The sequence below is a fragment of the Arvicola amphibius genome, chromosome 13 (genome assembly GCF_903992535.2).
Source record: "Arvicola amphibius chromosome 13, mArvAmp1.2, whole genome shotgun sequence".
NCBI classification, from domain to species: Eukaryota; Metazoa; Chordata; class Mammalia; order Rodentia; family Cricetidae; genus Arvicola; species Arvicola amphibius.
In genome coordinates this window covers 65,376,616-65,400,713 of record NC_052059.1, presented here as the reverse complement: position 1 = coordinate 65,400,713, position 24,098 = coordinate 65,376,616, and the positions used below count along the sequence as shown (strand labels likewise).

General features: G+C 46.2%; 1 protein-coding gene across 3 annotated transcripts in view; it reads left to right on the top strand.

Annotated features, from left to right (window-relative positions):
* The window catches only part of Samd4a (sterile alpha motif domain containing 4A), a 213,488-nt gene that overhangs the window by 121,456 nt on the left and 67,934 nt on the right, over positions 1-24,098 (top strand). For all 3 annotated transcript variants that reach the window (XM_038310693.1, XM_038310691.1, XM_038310692.1), the window contains one exon: positions 9,071-9,589. In XM_038310693.1, the coding sequence (XP_038166621.1) occupies positions 9,071-9,589 (519 nt within the window). The remainder of the gene's footprint in view (positions 1-9,070; positions 9,590-24,098) is intronic.

Below are 24,098 nucleotides of genomic sequence, written 5' to 3'. Positions count from 1 at the left end.
GAGAGGAGAGAGAGAGAGAGAGACAGACAGAGAGAGACAGAGAGAGAAAGGAGAGGGAGAGAGAGGAGGGAAATGAGGGGAGGAGGAGAGAGGAGAGGGGGGGGGGTAAGCTTTGGGACGCCGTGAATGGAGCTGTGGAGGGTACAGTTGAATCTGTATGTCTAGAGGTCTGGACTACAAACACAAATGTGGGGGTTTCCTACATATTCTCAGGCAGGTGGCTGGGGAAGCTGACTTGTTCATCACCCTCTCTGGAAAAGGGTGCCTCACCTACAAAAGTCAAAAATAGCCAGTAGGTGTCAGAAACCGAAAGAGAATCACAACCCTAACTCGAGTCCTTGGCTGAGAGACATCAGGATGAGTTCCCAGCTGACCCTGGGTCCTTTGGGAGCACAGGAAGCTTCTTGGAGCATCCAGCTGTGCTGAGGCCTGCTGGAAAGTCTTAGGGATGGAAGGTCCTTGCTGAAGACCCTCCCCTCCCGACCACTCTTCAGCGGTGACTGCGCCATTGCAGATATTCCTGATTGCTGCTCTTTGAGCTTGACCAGGTGCCTGTGAGTGACCAGTGTCTGGTGGCCTCCTGTTTGCAGAAAAGGCTATCATGTTTCATGACTTTTCTGGCAAGTTCAATGAGCGGAAGGATTTTTGAGTGGCATTCTTTGAGGCTTTCTTGTGTGTAGACAATGAAATACGGCCACATCCACCTGCCGTTCCCCACTCTGACTCACTCAGAGTTCCACCACCCCACTTCGTGTCCTCTTAGAAAAAGAAACCCACTAAGTGCGGTTGCGCAGATCTACGGGGTCATCTACTGGAGCTACATGCAGCGCTGGCAGCCTATCCTACCGGAGCCACACTTCCGAAGATGAACGGGTTCTCCCTCTCCCAGCAATTACTAACTACAGATAATTCCTCCTTTAGGGTGGAGCCTCATGAGCTCCTCCGCCTGTCTGCTGTCTTCATCGTGAGCAGGGAAGCCTGGTGCTGCTAGCAGTGTCCTGTCCGGAGGCAGGCCCTCACAGAGCTCCTCCCCACCTCCCAACTCTTCCACAAGTTCCTGAGCCTTGGCAGGCATTGTTTATTTGTTTGGTTTTTATGAGTTATCACGAAGCCCTTTGTATTAGTTTTTGTTTTTCTCTTGTTTTGTTTTGTTTTGTTTTGTTTTGAGACAGGGTTTCTCTGTAGCTTTGGAATCTGTCCTGGAACTAGTTCTTGTAGACCAGGCTGGCCTTGAACTCACAGAGATCCGCCTGCCTCTGCCTCCCAAGTGCTGAGATTAAAGGCTCACACCACCACCACCCTGCTGACCTTTGTGTTAGTTAAGCATTGCTGTGTAAGCAGGTACGCCTGGTGGTGGGGAGATCCCTCGACAGCCAAGAGTATTTGTTGACTATCCAGAGGACTGAGGTCCCATTCCCAGCACCCCCATAATGTTTCACAACCATCCAGAGTTCCAGTTCCAAGGAATCAGATAATCTCTTCCCATCTCCGAGGGCACCAGACAGGTGGTGCACAGACATACATGCGAGTTAAACATATATGTAAAACAAATATTTCTTTTAAAAAAAATACCCCCCCCAAATTAATGGCTTAACCTAGTTGGGTAGTTCAGATTTGAAGTCTCTGACCACATCACGGTCATGACATTTCCTGGAGCCGTGAGAGTCCTCTCAAGGTGGCTTGTCAACATGACTGCCTAGCCTGTTCTGACTCTTAACCTAAGGCCCAAGTTCTCCCCTGGAGACGGCTGAGCAGTCTTCATAGTTGGTGTCCACTGGCTTCCCCCACAGCAAGGGAACAAAGAAAGCACGGCAGAAAGTGCAACCCTTCTCATCCAGACACTTCTGCCCCTCCTGTTAGTCACACAGATGGGTGCCAGTGTGGGAGAGTGCACAGGGTGTGAATGCGGGGCGGGGGGGGGGGGGGAGAGGACCAGTGGGAACGCTTGACAACTGGGAGTCTTCGGACTCCTTCACAAGGCGCCGCTTTAACAGCAGGGCCTTGGTCATGCTGGATGTTCAGATCTCCCGTGATAAACTGATATATCAGCACAGTTTGAAGACCCCTGCTCCCCACCGTGACCCAGATTATTCTCCCAGCTCAAGTGGATACTTGGGGAGACAAGAGACAATAGCAGGTGCCAACGTGGGAGGCTCGCCACTGGCCTGATGCACTTGCCATTTCTATCCTGATTTTGGGGGTGCCCTGTGTCAGCGCTCATCCCCATCAAATGCTTGAGAACTAATGTAGGAAGCCTCTTGTTCCTGGTGTGCCCAGGATCAAGTTTGTAACATAAATTCTAACCAGGAGTTTTTAGCCATTAAAAACCCACCAGTGTCAGTGCTTCGTGGCACATTTATTTAGCCAGTTCTTCATGCGAGTGTGCCCTTACTTCCCAGCTGTTTCTCACATGAATAAATTGTCTAAATGCACTTGTGAGAAAGCCTCTTTACGGTGAGTGTTATTAAACTGAAAACAAGGCTATAATAAAATAGCAATTTAAGGGTAATTTACTAAGAATTGCAGCCTTTTAAACACTGACATACAACTGTGTAGTGATGATATCGAACTTGTCACTCTAAGAATCATGGGAAAGCATCCCAATCCTCTGGTCTTTAACGAGAACTCTCTCAATTTCTCCTTTTCTCTTATGTCACTGAAGTGAACATTACAAGCCGTGAAGTTTTCTCCACGTTAAATACACATCACACCTGGGTCCTTACTCAGAGAAAGTGCTCAGAGGATGGAAATTGAATTGCATCCTCAAAACTCATGGATTTTGGACTGTAGCTTCCCGAGTTGTTTCCTGTAGGTGCTGATGTGGGAGTGAGTCAGCGAGAGACTGAGTCTCAGAGGTGATCAAACGCTGGGCAATGGTGAGGGTTCCTGGTTCTTCCCCAAGAAGGGAGAATCTGTTGAGTACCAACCTCAGCACAGATTCTCAGCTCTCTGGAAGGGACATGGTCAGAGCAAAGAAGGCCAGTGGGCATCCGGTGGGATTTGACCAACATGCCCCAAGCCTCCTCATGTAGGATCTGGCTTCTGTTCGATGGCACACATGTTCACTCTGGTAGCATTCTTATAAACGCTCATGCTGTAAGACCGCCTTGTGCTGTCTAGAACGCAGGGAGGTAGACCCTGAATGCTGGCTTGGTAATTTGACTTGGGGAACCATCATTGATGAGATTTAAAGAAAATCCAGATAATCAGCACACATTCTCCTGGAGGCAGACCACCACAGGAAACCAAATTATAATCAGAAACCACTTGCTAAATTGCCATGAAAAATCTCCATCCCCTAATGTGACGTAGCTCAAGTCCCCATGATCAGTTCATTCTTTCCCTGAAGGCATGCTGGGAGCTAACTCACATTCTGTCATTGCTGGTGAGTGGAAAATTCAGGTGAAGGAGGTGAGGGAGGCATTCAGTAGCAGCAAGCCAGTGTCTGTCTCAGAGTCGGGATAGGAATGTCAGAGGGACCTCACATTCAAAGCAACAAGGCTAAAGCTTCTTTCTCTTTAGAGACACTTGGATATGCATTGGTTATTTTGAGCCATGAAACAAATGACTCAAAGCTGGTCTCTTAGAACAATATATACATAATCACACACTGTTTCTGCGGCTCAAGAAATGTGAAGCAGTAGCTCAGGGCCCTCAGACGCTGTCTGGAGCTCTGTTCATGTGAAGACGAAAAGGACTGAGATCACCTTCGCAAGAGCTTGTATGGCTAAGCCTTGCGGGTGGAGATTGCCAGAAGGCCTCTGTGCTAGCTAATCGACACAAACTAGAGTCATCAGAGAGGAGGGAACCTCACTTGAGAAAATGCCCCCACAGGGTGGTGGTGGCGCACACCTTTAATCCCGGCACTCAGGAGGCAGAGGCAGGCAAATCACTGAGTTTGAGGCCAGCCTGATCTACAGAGCAAGTTTCAGGATGGCCAGGACTACACAGAGAAACCTTGTATTGAAAAATCAATCCAAACCAAACAACATAAAAAAATCCAGGAGAAAACGCTTCCGTAAGATCCAACTGTGGTTAAGGGCATTTTCTTAATTCATGACTGATGGGGGAGGGCCCAGCTTTTAATCCCAGCATTTGGGAGGCAGAGCCTAGCAGATCTCTGAGTTCAGGGCCACCCTAGATTACAGTGCGAGCTTCAGGGATGGCCAAGGTTACACAGAGTAACCCTGTCTCAAGTAAGCAAATAAACAAGCAAGCAAGCCAGCTTCTAAGCGGCACTCATCCAAGGCCTCCATCAGCTCCTGCCTCCAGGTTCCTGCCTTGTTGGGAGTTCCTGTCCTGACTTCCTTAAATGATCAGTGTTTGGCAGTGGAAAGGAAGTAAACCCTTTCCCTCCTCCTCAAGTTGCTTCTGGTCATGGTCTTTCATCATAGCAACAGCAACCCTAACTAAGACATCCTTGGGGAGCACTGCAACTGCACATTGCCATCTCTATCTGCTGCAGGTGACTCGCTAACCTCCCCACCTCAAGAAAGAGGATGGGGTTCCCTTCCAGTGTCAAAAGAAATCAGAAGCACCCTAAAGCCTCAAAAAACTGTCCTCTCCCTTGTCTCTGCAGCTCCTTTTCCTATGTTTGCACAGCCTTGTCACTATAGCTACGTATTTCTACACAGTTAATATCATGCCTACAGCACAAATACTGAAATAACTAGCGTATGGACATTCTAGTGTGATAACCATCTGTATCGTAAGCTAATTTGTCTACCTCCCTTCTGCCTCTTCACTAGTCAGGGGACCGATGACAACTTAGTTGTTCTGCCTTCAACAGTAAAATAAGGTTAGCTACAAGATCTGCCACCCCGCCCCCTCTGGCTAAGCTCCATGAGAAGATTCAATGAGTAATTAAATGCACAGGGCTTACAAGAGAGCCTGGCCCACAGAAACCACTCAATACTGTTAGCTGTCAGCTTGACGGCTATAGCAATAGAAGTTGGAGCCAGTAGGTGTGGTTAGCCTCAGAAAGCTGCCTAAGAGCCGAATTCCTGGTGGGAGGAGTGTGGGGGGAGATAAGCAAAACCCATGATTGTCTTCCTGGCCACACCACAGCCTCAAACCATTGAAGAGCTATTCCAGAGAATAGTGCTAGTTCAGCCCTAGAAGGGACCAGGGCGTGAGACCTCATTTCCTTCCCTTCTGTGCTGTGTCTCCTCTCTCTGAGTCCCGGGTTAATCCCTGGCAAAGGTGCTTGCTGGAGATAGATAACGTCTTTCGCTTGCACTTTGAGTCCTATTTATTTTTGTTCCTGATTTTTTTAAGATTAAACTTTTGTGGGAAGTGGTTTAGGAGGAACTTAGGAAGTTCTTCAGCCTCATTTTTTTTTTATTAAAAGTTGTTCTCAAATTTAATTTTCAGTGTATGTGTCCACACTGCCTGCCCTGCTCACTGTTGGCTTATGACACCTCTGTTCTTCCCCTAGGGCTTTCTGTTTCCTCCCTGTGACTCTTGAGACCCTGGGAGAGACTGACTAGCTTTCTTCCCCGAAATCTTGGCATCATATAAAGCGTGCCAGTCTCAAGGCTCATGCCTATCATTCCAGCATTTGAGAGGCTGGAGCAAGAGGATTTCTGTGAGCTAGAGGCCAGGATGAACCACAAAATGAGACATGGTCTCAAAACAAAAATGCTGCAAACTTCAACAAAAACCAGGGAATGGTGCCTGGTCTTTGCTGACAAAATATGGGTAAGATGGGAGTACAAAGAAGAAGAGCTATATTCCTCTTCCAGGCTCCTTTGAAAGGGAGGTTCCACCTAGTGGGGCAGGGAAGTTCTTATATCTGTGGCAGTTAGCTAACAGGAGAGTTAGGAAGGACCTCCTGAAGGACCTCTGCCTCTTCTCCATCCGGATCTCTGGGCTATGCTGGCCACACTGGTTCCTGAGCATGAAAACACAGCTCACTCAAGTGGGAATATTGTTGGTGATAGCACGTCTGGGATTTCAAAGATTTAACTCACATGGGAAGATGCTAAATGTATCCCCAATGATCTGTACTGATGACATGTTGAAATGATATTTTAGGGTTGTGTTAAATCCAATAATGTGTTGTTCTTCTATAATTTAAGTACTGCAAAGTTCCAGGTGCTAGATGTGGCTGCTATCTTACTATGAAACTGTGCGGTGTACTCTTCCCAGCCCCAATAGGATTCAGTTGCATCTCCCCCACAGGGATTCTAGAACCTTCCACCATGGCTCCCCTATACCTTTCATAATTCTGGCTACCCATTTCTTCTCTGTAGTCTCCCTTGGTCTGTCTTCAGGTTGGTGGCTTCTGCGTCACACAGCTACTCTTCAGCATCATAGGAAACCCCACAGGGAAAGAGACCATGAGCACTTCTTATTGTTAGAAGGGTAGAGACTTCATTTTCTTCCCTCATCCTTCTGTCTTTTTTCCAAGTTGGTGATGCTTTTAACAGTTTCCCTTGTGTCCTCCCTGGTTTCTCTGTCTAAAAAACTAAATCTCCAAAGCCACTTCCCTCATCACTCTGACTGACAGGTCTGACTGATGCAGAGAAAGGGGAGGGAACAATGCACTCAGCGTTGTTCCATTTAATCCAAGGAAGGCAGAAACTGTTGGTATCATCCATGACTGATTGATGATGCAGTTGAGGCTCCAAAAGGTTAAGCAATGTAACAAAATTCCACAGCAAATAAAGTCTGGGATTAACTTCCATGCCTGACTCCAAAGACCATGCTCCTCCATTAGACACCATGCCTGCCATGCTGATTGGTTGGTTAGTTTTCTGTTACTGTAACACAACACCCAAAAAGAAATCCACTTAAAAAGAGGAAAAGTTTATTATGACTCTCAGTTTGGAAGATTCCATTTCATGATAGCTGGTGAAGGAAACTGTCCCTCATGACAGCCAAGAAGCAAAAAGAGAGGAGGATGAGGCAGGGTTCTACTGTTAACTTCAGGGTCATACCCCAAAGTGACCAGTAAAGCTCCCAGTATACTCCTTGGGAATATTCCCCAAACTGGGGACTAAGTCTTTAACATAGGACCTTCAGGGGACTCTAGATGAAGCCACAACACTGAAATGTTTTCTTTGAAATTATTGTGACGAGATCCATGAGTTTGCAGCTTATAATTAACTCCTTCCAGCCTGAAGACACTGTGTGAAAGCCAGTGGGGATGCCCAGCTCTGTGGATGACTGTCCTTCTCCAAAATAAGCAGTCAGCAAGCATTGTTTGTCATTTGAACGAGGCAGGGATGGAAGCATCAAAGACCAGTTCTTCACATGCAGGAACCTTGAGGAAACTGTTCTGTGAAGCGAGGCTTCGATGGGATAACTGGGCAGGGTGGTTCATGTCTGCTGTCCCAGCACAGAGAAGGCTGAGGTTGAGGGTCACCATGAGTTTAAGGCAAGCCAGGGCTCCTGAGTAAGAGACCGTCTCTCAAAAAACAAAAAGACAATCACGGAGGTCCCTAGAATAATTGGGTTCTTGGGGATAGAAAATGGCATGGTGGCTTCCAAAGGCTAGGAAAAGGAGCAGGAGATTTTCTATCTGGAAAGTAACGAAGGTCTCCAGAGAGATTTCATATCATTGTGCTGTCCTTAATGACACTGATCTGTGTGTTTAAAATGTTTACTAGGATGTGTATTTTGTCACAATGAGAACAAAGAGATCTTGGCTCTGGCAGGATAGCTTAGCTGGTAGAGTGCTTGCTTGTAAGTATTAGGACCCAAGTTCAATCCCAAGAACCCGGGTAAAAATGCCAAATATATCAATGCATGCTTGTAATTCTGGCCCCAGCGAGACAGAGACAGGAGGATCCCTGGCGCTCACTGGCCAGCCAGCCTAGACTAGTTGTTGATCTCTGGGGACATCTTGTCCTAACGGATGTAGATGATGTTCCTTAGGATAACATCCAATGTTGTCCCCGCCCTCCACACACATAAGCATGCACGTGCATACATGTGCTGTACTCACGCAACCATATCAATATCGTTTTTAAATTTAAAAAAAATCCCACGAAGATCTTCATATAAAGATAAATAATTTACTGGTGTGATCCAAGGTGTCCTTGGAACTGAGCTGTGGCTCCTTTGCTCTATTTTCTTATAAAAAAAAATCTGCAGCTGGCAGAGCTAAGGTTTGGACACGGGTGTTGGGTCCTTTTCCCCTAACGTTCTTCTATGTAGGAAGTTGAACCAACTTCCCATACATCCCTTCTCCGGCACTTAAGACACTTTCAACAGACACTTGGAGCGGGGAGGCTGCTTCACTCTGCGGATTCCTCCAAATTTGTTTAGCCTGGCCCTTGTCTATCTAAGGCTGTGCCTGGTCTTGTTGTCTAAGAAGGAAGATACAGCTGCCAATTCTTTTTGGTTAAACCAAACTAGTTGTCATCTCTTTGGAGATCTGAGTGAGAATTAGAGACCCCAAAACATCTAAGCATTGATTTGTTGACTTTTTCAAACTCTTTTAAAATGGAGATTATATTAATTTTTATTTTATGTAGATGTGCTTGCCTATATGTGTGTCTGTGCACAGTGTATGTGCAGAGTGCCCGAGGAAGCCAGAAGAGGATGTCAGATGCTCTGGGACTGGAGGAACTGACAGTTGTGAGCCACCTTGTGCGTGCTGAAAATTGAACCCAGGACCTCTTGAAAAGAAGTCAAGTGCTCTCAACCACTGAGCCACCACTCCAGTCCCAATAATTTAGTTTTTTGAGACAAAGTCTCACGTAGTTCACGCTGCCTAAATAGTAGTGGATAACCTTGAACTGATCCTCCTGCCTCTACCTTCCCAGTACAAGGATTACAGGTGTTCACCACTACACCCGGTGCAAAGGATCAAGCGTGGGGCTGTGAGGGCTAGGACGCATTCTACATTCTACACACTCTGAGAATGTTTGAACTATATCTCATTGAAGTCCCTAGCCCCTGGAGACCTTAAGACAGTTATCCAGTCTCGTACACAGGCAATCTTGAGGACACTTAGGCAGGGTGTCTCTGTTGAAACTCTAAACTACTGAAATAAACAGTGTGTTATTTAGTGTGATTGTGGGTGTATTTGCTTATGTGTCCTGTGTGCTCTCCCTTTCAGGAATCATTAACCAATGGCAACAGGAATCCAAGGATAAAGTGATTTCCCTTCTGTTAACTCACCTGCCTTTGCTGAAGCCAGGAAACCTCGACGCAAAAGTAGAGTATATGAAACTGCTGCCCAAGATCCTGGCGCACTCTATCGAACACAACCAGCACATTGAGGAGAGCAGACAGCTGCTGTCCTATGCTTTGATCCACCCGGCCACTTCTTTAGAAGACCGAAGTGCTCTCGCCATGTGGCTGAATCATTTGGAGGACCGTACATCTACCAGCTTTGGCAGCCAGAACCGAGGCCGCTCGGACTCTGTGGATTATGGACAGACGCACTACTATCACCAAAGACAGAACTCAGACGACAGGCTCAATGGGTGGCAGAACTCTCGGGATTCTGGGATTTGCATCAGCGCCTCCAACTGGCAGGACAAAAGCCTGGGCTGTGAGAATGGCCACGCGCCCCTCTACTCTTCATCATCCGTCCCTGCCACAATTAACACGATTGGAACCAGCACAAGTACGAGTAAGTCCTCTGGAACCTCTTTAGTGCATTCTGGTTTGGTGACTTGCTTGTGTGGCACGTCCTGCTGGCATCGTCTGCTCTGAGCACCCTGTAACCTGGGAGAAGAGGGCTGGTGGCAGTCGGCTGTGGGAGGGGGCTCTTTCGCTCTGGAAAGATGAAAATTCTGGGCAGGTTAAAATGATGGATGGTCCAAATTTGGGGTTTAGACAGAGCAAAAATAAAGAAATGAGAGAAGAGAGAGTCAATGGTGAAAGAAGGAAACCGTTCTGTTTCCACAAATAAAAATGCCTTTCACCCTGGGACTCAGGGCTTTGCAGAGACATTGAGTTACTGTGTGCTTCTCTGAAACTGATGTTAACCCATGGTTGACCAGCCAGCCTTATGGCTTTGTGCATTGTCTCCTCCTCTCCTCCTCCTTCTGCTCCTTTTCCCCCTTCTTCCCCTTTTCCTCCTCCTTCCTTCCTTATATATGTTTCTCTTTTAAAAATCAAAATCACTTGGAATGTCTCTTCCCCTTGCATTTTCTGGCTGAACCCTCAGTTGTTGGGTGGTCCCCAAGCAAGTTTGCTGATGAGAATGCTGCTCTGTGCTGTGGCCTGGCCTTCCTCTCAGTCTAACATGTTAGAAAAGGAGGCTCAGGAGATGCTTTGTGAGAAGGGAGAGCTGATGACAGTCTCGCCTCTCTTGACCACTCTATAGTGGGCATGAGGGCTGGGAGTCCTTTCTATGGTGTCCTGCTTAGGCCAAGCGAGGTGGCCAACCTCCACTCATGCCTGCATATAGTGGTTCTGTGGGAGGGTGACTGCCACCAAACAGCACTCCTGGTGCTGATTTGCCCATAGCTGTCTGTTGTGGCACTCCAAAGATAACTCTGAACTTTCTTGGAGGAAAAGTTTTGCACTTGAACCCAAATGTGCTTGTCAACATGTAGAAAAACCCTCTATGAAAAGAGGCGCTGAGGATGTAGCTCGGTGATGCAGTGCTTGCCCAGCATGCATGAGGCATGGACTCAGTCCGCAGCACCACAACAGATGGAAGAAGATAGGGGAGTCTTTAAAAGGAGTAGCAATGCCTTGGCCTCTACTTGAGTCTTTTGACTGTTAGAACTCTTTAAATAGTGTTCTCGAATAATTAGAAATGTCAAAGTATAGCTATGTTAGTCCAAATAGCACATTGCTAGAATAATCAACACTGAAGGTGGTACTCTCCCTTGGGCACAATGTAAGGGTTTTTTGTTGTTGTTGTTTTGTTTTCTTTCTTTCTTTCTTTCTTTCTTTCTTTCTTTCTTTCTTTCTTTCTTTCTTACATTTATCTCTTAGTAACTTGGAAAATTGTGAGTTACAGGAGAGTATTGCATTGTTGACTTATGATGTAAGAGAGTCTGCAGCCATTAGCATCCTTACAGTTGTAATCCATCAAGAACAACTTTTATTAGCCTCTGTGTAACAGAGTGATGACTGGGACCTCTTAGCCTGGGTTTCCTGGGTGAGTAGCGGGATCCGGTTATGATCACAGAAGTACTTGGTAACTGAGGAGATGACGGTTCTGAGAGACTGCCGTCCTCTCTGTGCATGCTCTTTGTCATTCATCCCGAATTTAGTCTTGGATCATTGCACATGTCATAGTGCGGGTGATTTACTCAGCATCAGGTTTCGACAATATTGCACTTTGAACATGCTTATCAGATTGTAGTCAGCCACCACTCACTGGAGCAGTGACTGCCCAGCCCAATGGAGAAGGTTGAGGATGGCTCCCATGGCTGTCTTGCCCTTGTGTACTTGAATTGCAATGGACTGGAGGTTTCACCAGGTAAATATCTAGAAGACAAGAGGAGTTTAGAGCATCAGCAGAAGCTATGAAAGATCTCAGATCTCTCCTCTAGAACATTCCCTTCCAGAACTTAGGCCACACCAGCTTTGAAGTTCAGAGATGACTCCCCTGCATGGCCATGGTAGTTGAGCTGTGTTTCTCAGAGCTGCGAGCCTTTGGTCATTAGTTTAGTCCTGAGTCTATGAAATATACACCAAGTCCTGAGAGACGGCATGAAAAAGTAGAAAGCTGGTGGACTTGAATGTCAATACTCTCCATGCTCTAAAACTAAACCTGCAGTTTGCTAACTGCAACTTGGTCGGGTTATTAACTCCTTGGAACAAAGCTCCCTCTTGTAAAATGAGAGCATTCCTGATGCTTACCCTCTTGGTCTGTAGGAAGACCATGTCCTGGCCATGGTGGCAGGGAGCACAGCACATAGCAGGTGTGCACTAGATGTGAGCACAGCACATAGTAGGTGTTCACTAGAGGGGAGCACAGCGCATAGCAGGTATGCACTAGACAGGAGCATGGCACATAGTAGGTGTGCACTAGATGGGAGCATGGCACATAGCAGGTGTGCACTAGATGGGAGCACAGCACATAGTAGGTGTGCACTAGATGGGAACATAGCACATAGTAGGTGTGCACTAGATGGAGCACAGCACATAGTAGGTGTGCACTAGATGGGAGCACAGCACATAGTAGGTGTGCACTCGATAACTACTTGGGAGAAACTGCTGAACATGGACAGGAGCTAAGTGCTAATGATGATGTCCAGAGTCTGTACCCTGTTTTCAGTTCTGAGTGCACTGGACAGAAACAACTTTCCCTAACTCTAGGGCCACACACAGTACAGGTGCTCATTGACTCAAATGGCCTTTGTTCCAATAAATCCATTAAAAGCTGAAAATGTCATAAGCCAAGACATCTTTGACAAATCTAGCCTGCTTAGTACTATAACTGGTCCTGTCTCAGATATGTTCAGAATAATTACATTAATCTACACTGGACAGCATCACCTAAAACAAGGTTTTTTGGTTTTTTTTTAATTGTGTATCAGAAAGTGAAAATGGAATGTCTGTGTATATGTGCTTTTACCCAGTCTCAACCATTGGAAGCCAGGGGACTGTGAACGTACTGTGACTTTGGCTACTCCACCACAGGAGAAAGTGGATATAGTTTCCCACTATACCGGAGAGCTTCTTTTCTTCTTTCAAAGTGGGCAAAGGTAGCTGCTCAAAAGAACATGAATTTAAGAATTTAAATTGATTACTGCTTCCTATTTTCAAATGATCAGCCACGTTAGTGGTATTCATTGCAGAGTAATTCACGGTACAGCTACGTTAGTGGTAGTCAGTGCGGAGTAACTCACTGTACAGCCACATACTTACAGTTTTGTTAAGTTTTTAAAAAGATGTATGCTTTTGTTTTACATTTAAGTGTTTTGCCTGCAAGTAAATCTGTGTACTGTGTGCATGCCTAGTAATCATGGAGGACAGAAAAAGACATCAGGTACCCTGGAACTGGAGCTACAGATGGCTCTGACCAGCTATGTGGGTGATGGGAATCAAACCCGGATGTTTGGGAGAGCAACAAGCACTCTTTTCAGTGAGCTATTTCTCCTGTTCTCTTATTTTAATTTTAACCTAGTTTCAGTCCAGTGACTAATTTTGTATCCCTTAGGTCATTATACCTTCCAAAATGTGGCTTTGAGGCTTCTTCCCTATATAGGTCCCCAATCCTCCTATAGACAGTTTGTCTGTCCAGCCGAGACTGCTGAAATCCAGGGGAAGCAGAAGCGGAAGGCATTGCTCCTGCATGGCGGGGAGAGAGAGGCTGTATCAATCAGTGTTATAACTGAAAGTTAAAGACTGCTTTCATCTGACTTAGTGCTCAGACACATTCCAGAGTTATATAAAAGCAAAGTGTCAAATGATCCGTAGAGGCTGCTACAGGGTCTGTAGGGTCAGTGTTACTGGAATGGTTGGCTGTCGTGGCCTATTTTGTGTAGCTATAACAGAATACCATGGCTTGGGTAAGTTACACACCAGAGAAGTTTGTTAAGCTTTTGGTTCTGGAGGATGGAAAGACAAAGGTAGAGGATCCATCTCTGGTGAGCGTCTTCAATTGCGCATCTTTACACAGCCAATGGCATCTCCTGGTGAGAGGAATGGCTGTGACTGTGCAAAGCAGGACTGAACTCACTTTTGTAACAAAACAACACTAGTTCATTCATAATGGCAAGGCCACATGACCTTATTAATTCTCCAAGGTCACACTTTTCAAAACTTTTGCTTTGGGATCGGATTTCCAGCTCACGAACTCTGGGGAGCACATTCAGACTGCAGTAGGCTGTCTGCTGTAAGGGCGATGAATGCTTGGCATGGAAAGATTCTTGCAATCTGGGGGTGTGGAGGGGGGTCAAGCTTTAGCAGAGGAGACAGGAAAACTGGAGGAGGGCTCAGGGAGGAATGTCCATTTTGAGCAGAGGGATGGAGTCGTGGGTGCACAGGCAGGATGGAAGAGAGTGGAGAAACAGGCAGTCGTGGAGGGAAGGGGTGGAGGGCAGTGAAAGCAGATTAGAGGAAGGGGCTGTGAGCTCTGCTCAAGAGGCTGAGCAGAGCGTGAGCAGGGCTGTACCTGGATTGGTCACCTCTACGCAAACCAATGGGCAACAAACACTGGGCACAACGTCAGTGAGTTTCAAACCTGTGCTGTGCAATCATACGAGCACCATTAGGATAAGAGAAGGAACAAAGCAGCAGGAAAACCCTGGGTGGTTATAGCTGACTGATAGGAATGTACACTAGTCCAGCCACTGTGGAAACCAGGGTGGAGGATTCTCAGAAAACCAGAGATGGGGGAATGGAGAAATGCCTCAGCAGCCATGAGCTTGCTGCTCCTGTAGAAGCCAGAGTTTGGTCCCCAGAACCCACACTGAGCAGCTCACAGCTTCCAATAACTCCAGCTTCAGGGAGTCTAATTCCCTCTTCTGACCTCTGTGGCTTTGCATTCACATGCACATACTAACACACAGATGTACATACTAATACACAGACGTACATGCTAACACAGAGACGTACATGCTAACACACAGATGCACATACTAACACAGAGACGTACATACTAACACACAGACGTACATACTAAAACACACCGATGCACATACTAACACACAGACGCACATACTAACACAGAGATGTACATACTAACATAGAGATGTACATACTGACATACAGAGATACATAATTTAAAATCCTAATTAAACAAACCTAACAATTGATATTTCATGCAATACAGCTAAACCACTCCTGAATGTTATAGCACTAGTTACAGAAGCTAAATTATAGAACTAACAGGTGTCCAGAAGCAAAATAACGGCTAAGGAAAATGCGTAGCTACACACAAGGAAACTTTCCTCCCCCCCCCCTCTCTCTCTCTCTCTCTCACACACACACACACACACATCATAGTTATATATAAAATCATAGTTATCTATGGATAGGAAAGGTGTCTAGAAGTGGGGGAGGGACTAACAAGAGGGTAGGAGCAGGAGGAAAGAGAGGGTAAAAAGGCATAAGGGGAGTGTGTTCAAAATATATTTTAAAAAATTAAAGAAAGCAATTGTTCCCAGGTGAAATTATTAGATTAGGAGTCATTGTTGGCTTGGATAAACAGTATTGATCGACTCATTTGTTCATTCATGTAGACAATGTTTATTGAAAGTCCTGTAGGGCTAGGCTGCTTGAGGCATCTTGGACACATCAGTGGATAAGACACCCTTGACATCGCTTGTGGGGCAGTCTAGTATGTATAAATTCAAGTATAAAAGTAAGCCATATGGTCCATTAGAACTTGGTAAGTCACATGGAGGGTCAAGCGAGGGAACCTAGGTCCAGGTAGCAAGGTAGCTAGAGATGAAGTTAGCTGGTCAGGGCAACCCTTACTGGGATGTGATGTAGGTGCAGGAATTAGAAGCATTACAGCCCCCGAAGCTAGGGTAAAGATTCCTAGACTTAATTCCCAATTTAGTCAGAGAAAAACAAGAAGGTTGTTGCCTAGAGGGGAGTGTGGTAGATAGTGGTAAGATTGCTGGGCAGGGAGCACTTATAAGGTCACTGTTGTGACAAAGACTTCCATTTTAGCTCTCACCAAAGCAGGTAACTACTGGGGTTTTTATGGCAGGCAAGGGGCGTGGCCCAGCTCACATTCTAAAGGAATTCATTGCCTGCTGTGTCTGTGGACAGACTGTACCAGGGCAAAGACAGATTCAGAAAGACCATTTTGGAGGCTGATATCATCATCATCCAGGCAAGAGACCGTGATGGCTGGAAGCAGGTTAGCCACGCTAGATGGGTGAAAAGCAGATAAAATGTCAACCAGCTCACCTGCTTTAAAAGTAAATTCTTGTCTCATTATTTCTCTCTCAATTTTTGCAGTTAGTAAAGGGGATGCAAGAGAGGACAGCAATGTAACTGGGGTGGGGGCGGGGGTTGCCTGCACCACTCCTGGAAGGATGGCAGTACTTCCAGTTGACATGGGTAAGTCTGAACTGGTCAAGTGGAGGAGAGCTGGGAGAACTCAGTGTCATAGCTGGTGTGCTTGGCCTGGGTGATGGAGAATCAGATGCTGAGGAGGCGGCAGGGTGTGTTAAATATGCAATTTGGGAAGGAGGCATAGTGACTGGGTAGCATTTAAAGCAATAAGACTAAATGATATACAAGGTGGAGACAAGGAAGGACTCACAGCCTGGGCTGCCGAACCTGGAGGCCCGAGGAAAGAAGGCAAAGTCACAAATCAATCTAATGGGAGCTGCCTGGTTAGAGAAGATGAAACCCTTATGAGGCCAATGAAGGAAACACTTGAGAGAGAGAGAGAAGAATGAGCTGAGTGAGGTGTATTGACAGGACTAGGAATTAGCCATCATCTATTGATCAAGGAAGGATAATAGCGATAAATCAAGAGCTCGTGGCATATGGCGAATATTGAAGGTTGAGTCAGTGATTTCAAAGAGGCAGATGATGAACTAGACCCAAGCTTGATTTTGATTGGATGTTGTCTTCTAGACGATGTTGTTACATAGAGATGCAGAAAAATGTTATTTGTTGGACATTTAAAAATAGATGGAAGAGCCACTCAGTGTTTTTTAAAATAAAATAATAGGATAAGACCAAAAATAGTAACCCCAAACTAAGTCCTATTTCACCTATTCAGTGCCAGATGCTGAACCAAACGAGACGTCACCTGGACCTTAAGTGGTGTGTCGTAGCCTAAGACAAGCCACCATGTTCCCTTTTGTTAGTCTCTTCAGCCAGATGACTAAGAATGTTAGCGGGCGGTGGTGGCGCACTTCTTTAATCCCAGCACTCGGGAGGCAGAGGCAGGCGGATCTCTGAAATGGAGGTCAGCCTGGTCTACAGAGCGAACTCTAGGACAGCCAGGACTACACAGAGACTCTGTCAAAAAATAAAAACAAACCAAAGCAAAAAAGAAGAATGTCCAGGTTATTTTACTGGGAGTTGATGGGAGCAGCAAAGTACAAAGTATCGGGCATCACAGTCTTGCACAAAGTTCCGTTAACTTTCTTTCAGCTGCCAAGGGAGAGCAAGACTAGGGAGCAGTGAACCCGCTGCTTCCCTCTGTAGTCGGTGGTGGACAGGGAAGCCACGCCAGGGAAGGTTGAGCGTTTCCTAGCTGAGGTGCGTCTATCCTCCTCAGGTGGGGGTCAGTGTCACCTCAGCTGCATCAGACTGTTTGTCTGACCATTTTCTACCCTTTGCTGGTCCGTTTAGACCTGGTTTTAAACAAAACAAGCAGCTAGGAGTGGCATGAAATCATTTCTAGTCAACTGCAGTAGTCCTTGATTCCTGTTGGGAGGTGACGGCTGGGCGCTGAACCTAAGGCTCCATGCCAGCAGCATGCCTTGTAACCTCACGCCTGCCTCTGGTTTACATCTGAGACAGGGCTCTCCTAGGTTGCCCAGGCTGCACCTTTTGTGATGCTCCTGCCTCCGCCTGGGATTACAAGCACTGGTCGACTGTCCTACCTTGTAATTGCTTGTTTGGGTCATTATGGTGTTTGTTTTGAGACAGGGTCTCACCAGTTAGCTCTGACTGGCTTGAAGCTTACCATGTAGATCAGGCTGATCCAGAACTCAGAGAGATGCCTAGGTTTGCCTCCCTAGTGCTGGGGTCAAAGGTACGCGATGCCACTCTTTATTTTGGCATTCTTTACATTTGGATACACGTGCCTGTCTTGCTAACCCAGCATAAACTGGGAAGTCTGCACACCACAATGACCCCAGTAGTCCCATGTGGATACCCCTGCCCCAGATTCATAGTCTGGTTTCAATTGTTAGGGTTTGTCTTATTAATCTTAATTCATGTTTTTCTGGTTGGTAGAAAGAACACATTGGGAAAAAAATTGGCAGCCCTCCCCCACACATACATAAGTACGTTGATGCCAACACTCAGTGGCATAGTATTTACTATTTAAAACACTTTGCACAAATATTAATTTATTTAGTCCTCCAAACTCCACGATGTGGACATGTTTGCTAGGTCCATTTGACAGAGAAGGAAACTGCCACAAAGAGGTTAAGTAACTTGATGGACAGCACAGACTGCCTTAGCTAGGATGAGCCTCTCCCTTCTACCCCTATCTTCAGTAGTCATCTGAGTCACCAGTAACAATGGCTAGATTCGTGGCACACCCAAGACCAGCCACCTTATGGCCTCAGCGGTCTCCACAGGCACAAGTCCCCACCAACACTGCTGGTCTCTGTGACTTCCCAAAGCTGAGGGGCTGCTCCTGTGATGCCCCACATCCCTGCAGTTCGCACCTCACCTTGCTGTGAGCTCTTCGCACCCTTGCTCAGCCTTCAGTCAGCATGGTCACCTCCGACCTTCCTGGTCGTCAGGTCCTGGGACTCCTCAGGAGCAAGGACCGTCTTTCTTTATCCCGCTTTCCCAGCATCCAGAACACGGTGCGGCTCAAAAAGTCACAGGGATTTTGGAGATAGGAAGTTCTTGGCCTGCATCCGGACACCACTCTACCATGGCAGAGCCTCTCAGATAATGGCTGCCTCTCGCTAAGCCCAGATGTGGCCTCTGGATCCTCCTCCATATGCCTCTGCTAGGCAGCCACTATAATTCAATAAGGAATGACGTTAGACCTAAAGACTGTGCCCATCTCGGCAAAGATGTTTGCTGAACAGTGGGGCTTAAGTTCCTAGGCTTACACGCAGGCAGACGTTCGTGAAAGCAATGAATTTCCAAACTAAACAGGAAAACGTCCCTCAAAACACACTAGCGTTTAGCAGCGAAACTGATGGCTCAGGTTCTGCCACGGTCCTCGTGGTGACGTTTATTTTTCCTTCTTCTTTGTACCTTCTGTTAACAGATTGGTTCCAATACTGAAGGCCTGAAAAAAGAAAGTGGGATCTTGGCTGGAGAGGGAGATAGTGATATGAATTGATTCATGTAATCAAAAACCATGGGATATTCACAAATTCATTTTTTTAAAAAAAGGGTATATATAAAAATTGCTAGGCCCTGAGTAAGGCTTGTTATCTGGTTTGCCTGTTTAATTAGCTTGTATTAGTCCGTCTCCTGCCGTTGATGATACAGTGTGGTTCTGATATGTGACTGGGGAAAGCTGAGTAATGGGTCCACAGAATTGACTATAATATGCTCATAGATTCTTATAAATCTATAATTATTTCAAACTTGACGCCTAAAAGGCATAAGCCAAGTGCAACAGCACAATGAAAATAAGAACGTGAGTTTGAAGCCAGTCTCGGCGACTTAGTGAGCTCAAGGCCAGCCTGCACTACACAGGGAAACTTGGTTTTAAGAAAACAAATGGGGAAAAGGTAAGAAGGACTCTCACTTGGGAGAGGTGGTACCTGCGTTCTCATGCATGTGAGCGGGCGCTGTAGCGTGGCTCTTTGCCTTCCTGGGGAATGGAGGGAGTCCTTCTGTCTATGAAAGGGCTCTTACACTCTGCCAAGTCAACATCTCAATTAAAGCACTGGTAGTAGATGGGACAGTGGCAGGGAACAAGGCCTAAGGTAAATGGCTCCTTTGGAAGCCCCAAAAGTCCAAGGGGAAAATCCCCTTAGCATCTACCCCATAGGCAGCAGGACCAGCTGTCTCAGGATGGCCCCTTGGCTCACAAAGCCCTTCCTTTCCCAAATCCTGTCATCTACACTTTCCTACAAAACTACCAGGCATTTGTGGCTTATTCCTCCAAGCCTGGGAGAGTGTACCAGAAGCATGGTGGAGAGAGATCACTCAGAAACAGGCCTAGTGAGCCGGAGACAGAAGCTCAGACCCAGCTCACCTCGGGGGCTGTGGGTTGTCCCCACCCTAAGTCTTGTGGGACACTAGAAAATTTGGAAAAGCCTAATCCTTGTACATTATTATTTTATTAATATTTTTTTGTGTCTTTAACCAACAGATAATTTTTGTCCATGGAAAAATTCTTCCCCTAAATCTAACCAGCCTAGAGTAACTGAAAAATCTCACAATTTCCTTAACCCCTCATTTGCTTTTCAGAGAGATAGCTAATGAAGTAGTTGGTGTCTTCCTGTGAGAGGCATTTGTAACAGCTGCCATGATGTATTTTTAGCTGTAGCCTCCTTCCCCTTTGGGGAAACTTTTTTTTTTTGGTATGGCGCTAGCCTTTCCTACACACAGCACATTGTAAAGATGGCCCGGGGATCTCTCAGAGGACCAGCACTGCCATTGACAAATCTCTTTCTCCTTTGCCAGAGTCCAAAGGTTTTACCTGGCCCCGCTTTTCCTCACAATACTTAGTGTTTGTTTGTTAGGGCTTGGGGAAGAACAATCAGAAAAACACCATAGTAAGCAAGAAGTCTTCTAATGGCTCCTGTGTCAGAGACCCTGCTGCCCTAAATGAGGCCAAAACCTCTGTGGGCACCGCATACCTTTGGTCATGAGGGTGAGCCATCCCTTCTCATCTGGGAGGATTTTTTTAGACTTTAATGACAGCAAGGATTATTAAACGCTAGATGAGCTACCAAGAAAGACAGTCATGTCTCCGCCCCTTACCATACTTTAAAAATAGGATGGGTTCTGGCTGCCATCAGTAGCTTGTGCTGGATTAGCCCTGCAGGGAGAATGAGAAAGCAGGGGCATCTTAAGACTCAAGTGAAGCCATACAGTCTTACAAGCTCCGTTAGTCCACCAGATCTGGAGCCTTATTCCAATGCCAGCTGCCGCACCAACAACTGGGAAACATTTCAATTTGCATTTGTTTTTGTTAGATCTCAGGGCCATGGGGGGCCGGGTGTCGGGTTATGCTGTCAAAAGAAGTATGGGTGTAGCTTATCCATAGCGCTGATGACTAGATCAGACATCTAAATTTAAGTTTCAGGTGCCAGATGAATGTAAATCTGAGAGAGACAGAGACAGAGAGGGGACTACACATATGGCCCTGTTATTGTGTATTTGTTGGGTGTGCATATGCCTTGGGGGACAGGGGACATCTTCGTCATCGCTCCTCAGGTGCCATCCACCTTGTGATTTTAGAGTACATATCCCTGGCCTGGAACTCACCAAGTAAGCTAGGCTAACTGACTAGGAATCCCCAGAAACCTGCGTGTCTCTCTCTCCCCATTCCTGAGATTACAAGCTCATGTTTCCATGCCCAGGTTTTTGGTTTGTGTTACTGTTTTGTGCATTTTGTTTTGGTTTAGTCTGCTTTTTTGAGATAGAATTTCACTCTGTGGTTCTGGCTGGCCTGGAACTTGCTATGTAGACCAGGTTGGCCCTGAACTCACAGAGATCACCCCGCCTCTGCCACTTTCTCCCACCTGTCAGGTCCAATGACATTTAAGCCAATAAAGAGAAAGCCGTGGCATAAGGAAGTGTGGGAAGCTGAGGTAGGAGAATGTTGGGTTTAGGCCAGCCGAGGACACAGTGAAACTCTGGAAAGAGGAAGAACAGCCATTTTTGTTTAAAGAAGAAGCAAGATGGTGGGAGGCCTCCAACAGGTTCCCAAGGTCCAAGTGTTTGGTCCGTTGTCATCAACAGACCCCAAAACTACAGCTAGGGAGCAGAACGAATGATCACACGGGGCTGCCTTGAAAGTTTCAGCCAATGTTGCTGAATCACTCCGCAGCAAGACCCACAAGGAACTAAACATTTTTTTTGGTGACATACACAAATGTAGGTCAGGGGACAGCTCTCTGGAGACAATTCGTTCCTGGAAAGTTGTAGGATTCAGGAATCAGGACCTCGGGCTTGTGAGCAAATGCTTCTACCCACCGAGCTAGCTCAGCTTCCCACAGCTGAAAGTTTTTATAAGAGATTGCTTTGTGCACTCATCTGGTTTGATCAGTTTTTCATTACCAGTGGAGGTATGAGAGACAGGCTAAGTTTATTTAAATAAAAAAAGAGGTTCACTCAACCCCCAGTTTGGGGAGCCCAAGGGTTTGGCACCTGCATGGGGTCAAATGTGGGAACCACTTAACTGTGCCACATCATAGCAGATGGCAATCTCAGAACTGTGGGAGCAAGTGGCCACACAGCAGAAGGGAAGTGAGAGGAACTGGGAAGGCCAGGCTCAGGCTTCTATAACAAGCTTCAGTGGGAACTACCTAGTGTTGTCTGAGGTTTTCTGTGTATCTCTGGCTGTCCGGTTCCCACAGCTGTTAAGTCCCAAAGAAAATCATACAGAGGTCTACATTAACTATAAACTGATTGGCCCATTAGCTCAGGCTTCGTATTAACTCTTATAACATATATTAGCCCATTATTCTTGTCTATGTTAGCCACATGGCTCAGTACCTTTTTTCAGTGAGGCAGTCACATCTTGCTTCTTCTGTGGTCAGGTCAGGACTGCATCCTCTTCCCAGAATTCTCCTGTTCTCCATAACCTGCCTCTACTTCCTGTCTGGTTGTCTCACCTATACTTCCTGCCTGGCTACTGGCCAATCAGTGTTTATTTAAAATATAATTGACAGAATACAAACCATGTTCCCACATTATACCTAGGACTTCATGGAAACCACGCTAGTCACTCCCAAGAAGAACACCCTCAGATGACCTAAAGACCCACTATGTGGCCCTGTTAGAGCCCACACACGTCTCTTGTGCTACACTAGGGGGCATGCTCATCAATAAGATGATGAGAGCCAGGCGGTGGTGGCACACGCCTTTAATCCCAGCACTTGGGAGGCAGAGGCAGGCGGATCTCTGTGAGTTCGAGACCAGCCTGGTCTACAAGAGATAGCTCCAGGACAGGCTCTAAAAAAGCTGCAGAGAAACCCTGTCTTGAAAGACCAAAAAAAAAAAAAAAAAAAAAAAAGATGATGAGAGACAAACCACATGCAATGTTGTATAAAGGGAATCGTAAGGATACGCATGGCATCTTAGATATTTGACTTAGGTATAAACAACAAAGTGACTTTTGCTTTGCTGCTGTCTTTAGAGTTATTTATTTTGTGTGTGGGTGCTCTGCTTGGGTGTGTTTGACCACATGGGTGCAGTGCCTACAGAGCCCAGGAGAGGGCATTAGATCCCTTGGAACCAGTCACAGAAGGTAGTGGCCATTTGGATGTTGTGGCTTGAACCTCTGTTCTCTGAAATCAGAGCAGCCAATGTTCTTAACAGCTAAGCCATCTCTCTAGCCCCGAACAAGGTGTTCTTGATTGACAGCTAAAGGTGTATTCATGGCTATTATTTAACTACTAAATCACCTTTATTCTTACGTAAAATAGGATAAGTTTTATTAGATCTTTCAGTTGACCTGCTCAGGATGGAAATGTGATCCCTGGGACGGCCATTTAAAGCACTGAATTTTAGGAATAAGACCTTAAGCACATTCTCTTAAAACTTGGGTGTATCTACCCATCCATAGCCATTAAAACTTTTTAAACATTTTTATTTTGTGTGTATGGGTGGTTTGCTTGCATGTATGCCAATATACCATGTGTGTGATGGCTGCCCACAGAGGCCAGAAGAGGACGTTAGATCCCCTAGAACTGGTGTTAATAGAGGGTGCTGGGAATTGAACCCAGGTCCTCTGGAAGAGCAGCTAATGCTCTTAACCACTGAACCATCTCTAGTGCCCAAAGTCTTTTCATATAGGATTATATCACTTTTCTCATCTATGTGACAAAAATCCCTGACAGAAGAAACTTAAGAGAGAAAGGAATTGGGGCTCCTGGTTTCAGAAGGTGCAGTCTGTCGTGGCAGGGTGGGGAGGAGTGATGGGAGCACAGAGTGAGTTTCGTTCAAGGCATGAGGACGAAGCAAGGGGACTGACTCAGCAAAGGCTGGCTGCCACCCCCACAGCCTCCACCCTCTGCTGGAGTGAGTCAAGTCGTATCAGCTGTGAGGGACCTTCTACCCAGTTGTCTAAGGAGCAAGGTATAGAAGACACAAGTCACAATCTCATGCTCCCAAATCTGCTCCATCCTCATCCTGGGACATTAAGGCTTGCATTTAGTCTTTCCTCTCTCTCTGTGTGTGTGTGTGTGTGTGTGTGTGTGTGTGTGTGTGTGTGGTGGGGGGAATAGATTTGATCAAAACACATATGCGTGTATACAATTCTAATAAAAATTAGAAGTCCCTTATAAGATCTTGAAAGACCGGTATTTGGCTGAGAAAAAAATGGCTCAGTGGTTAAGAGCAAATGTTGCTCTTGTAGAAAGCCTGAGTTCAATTCC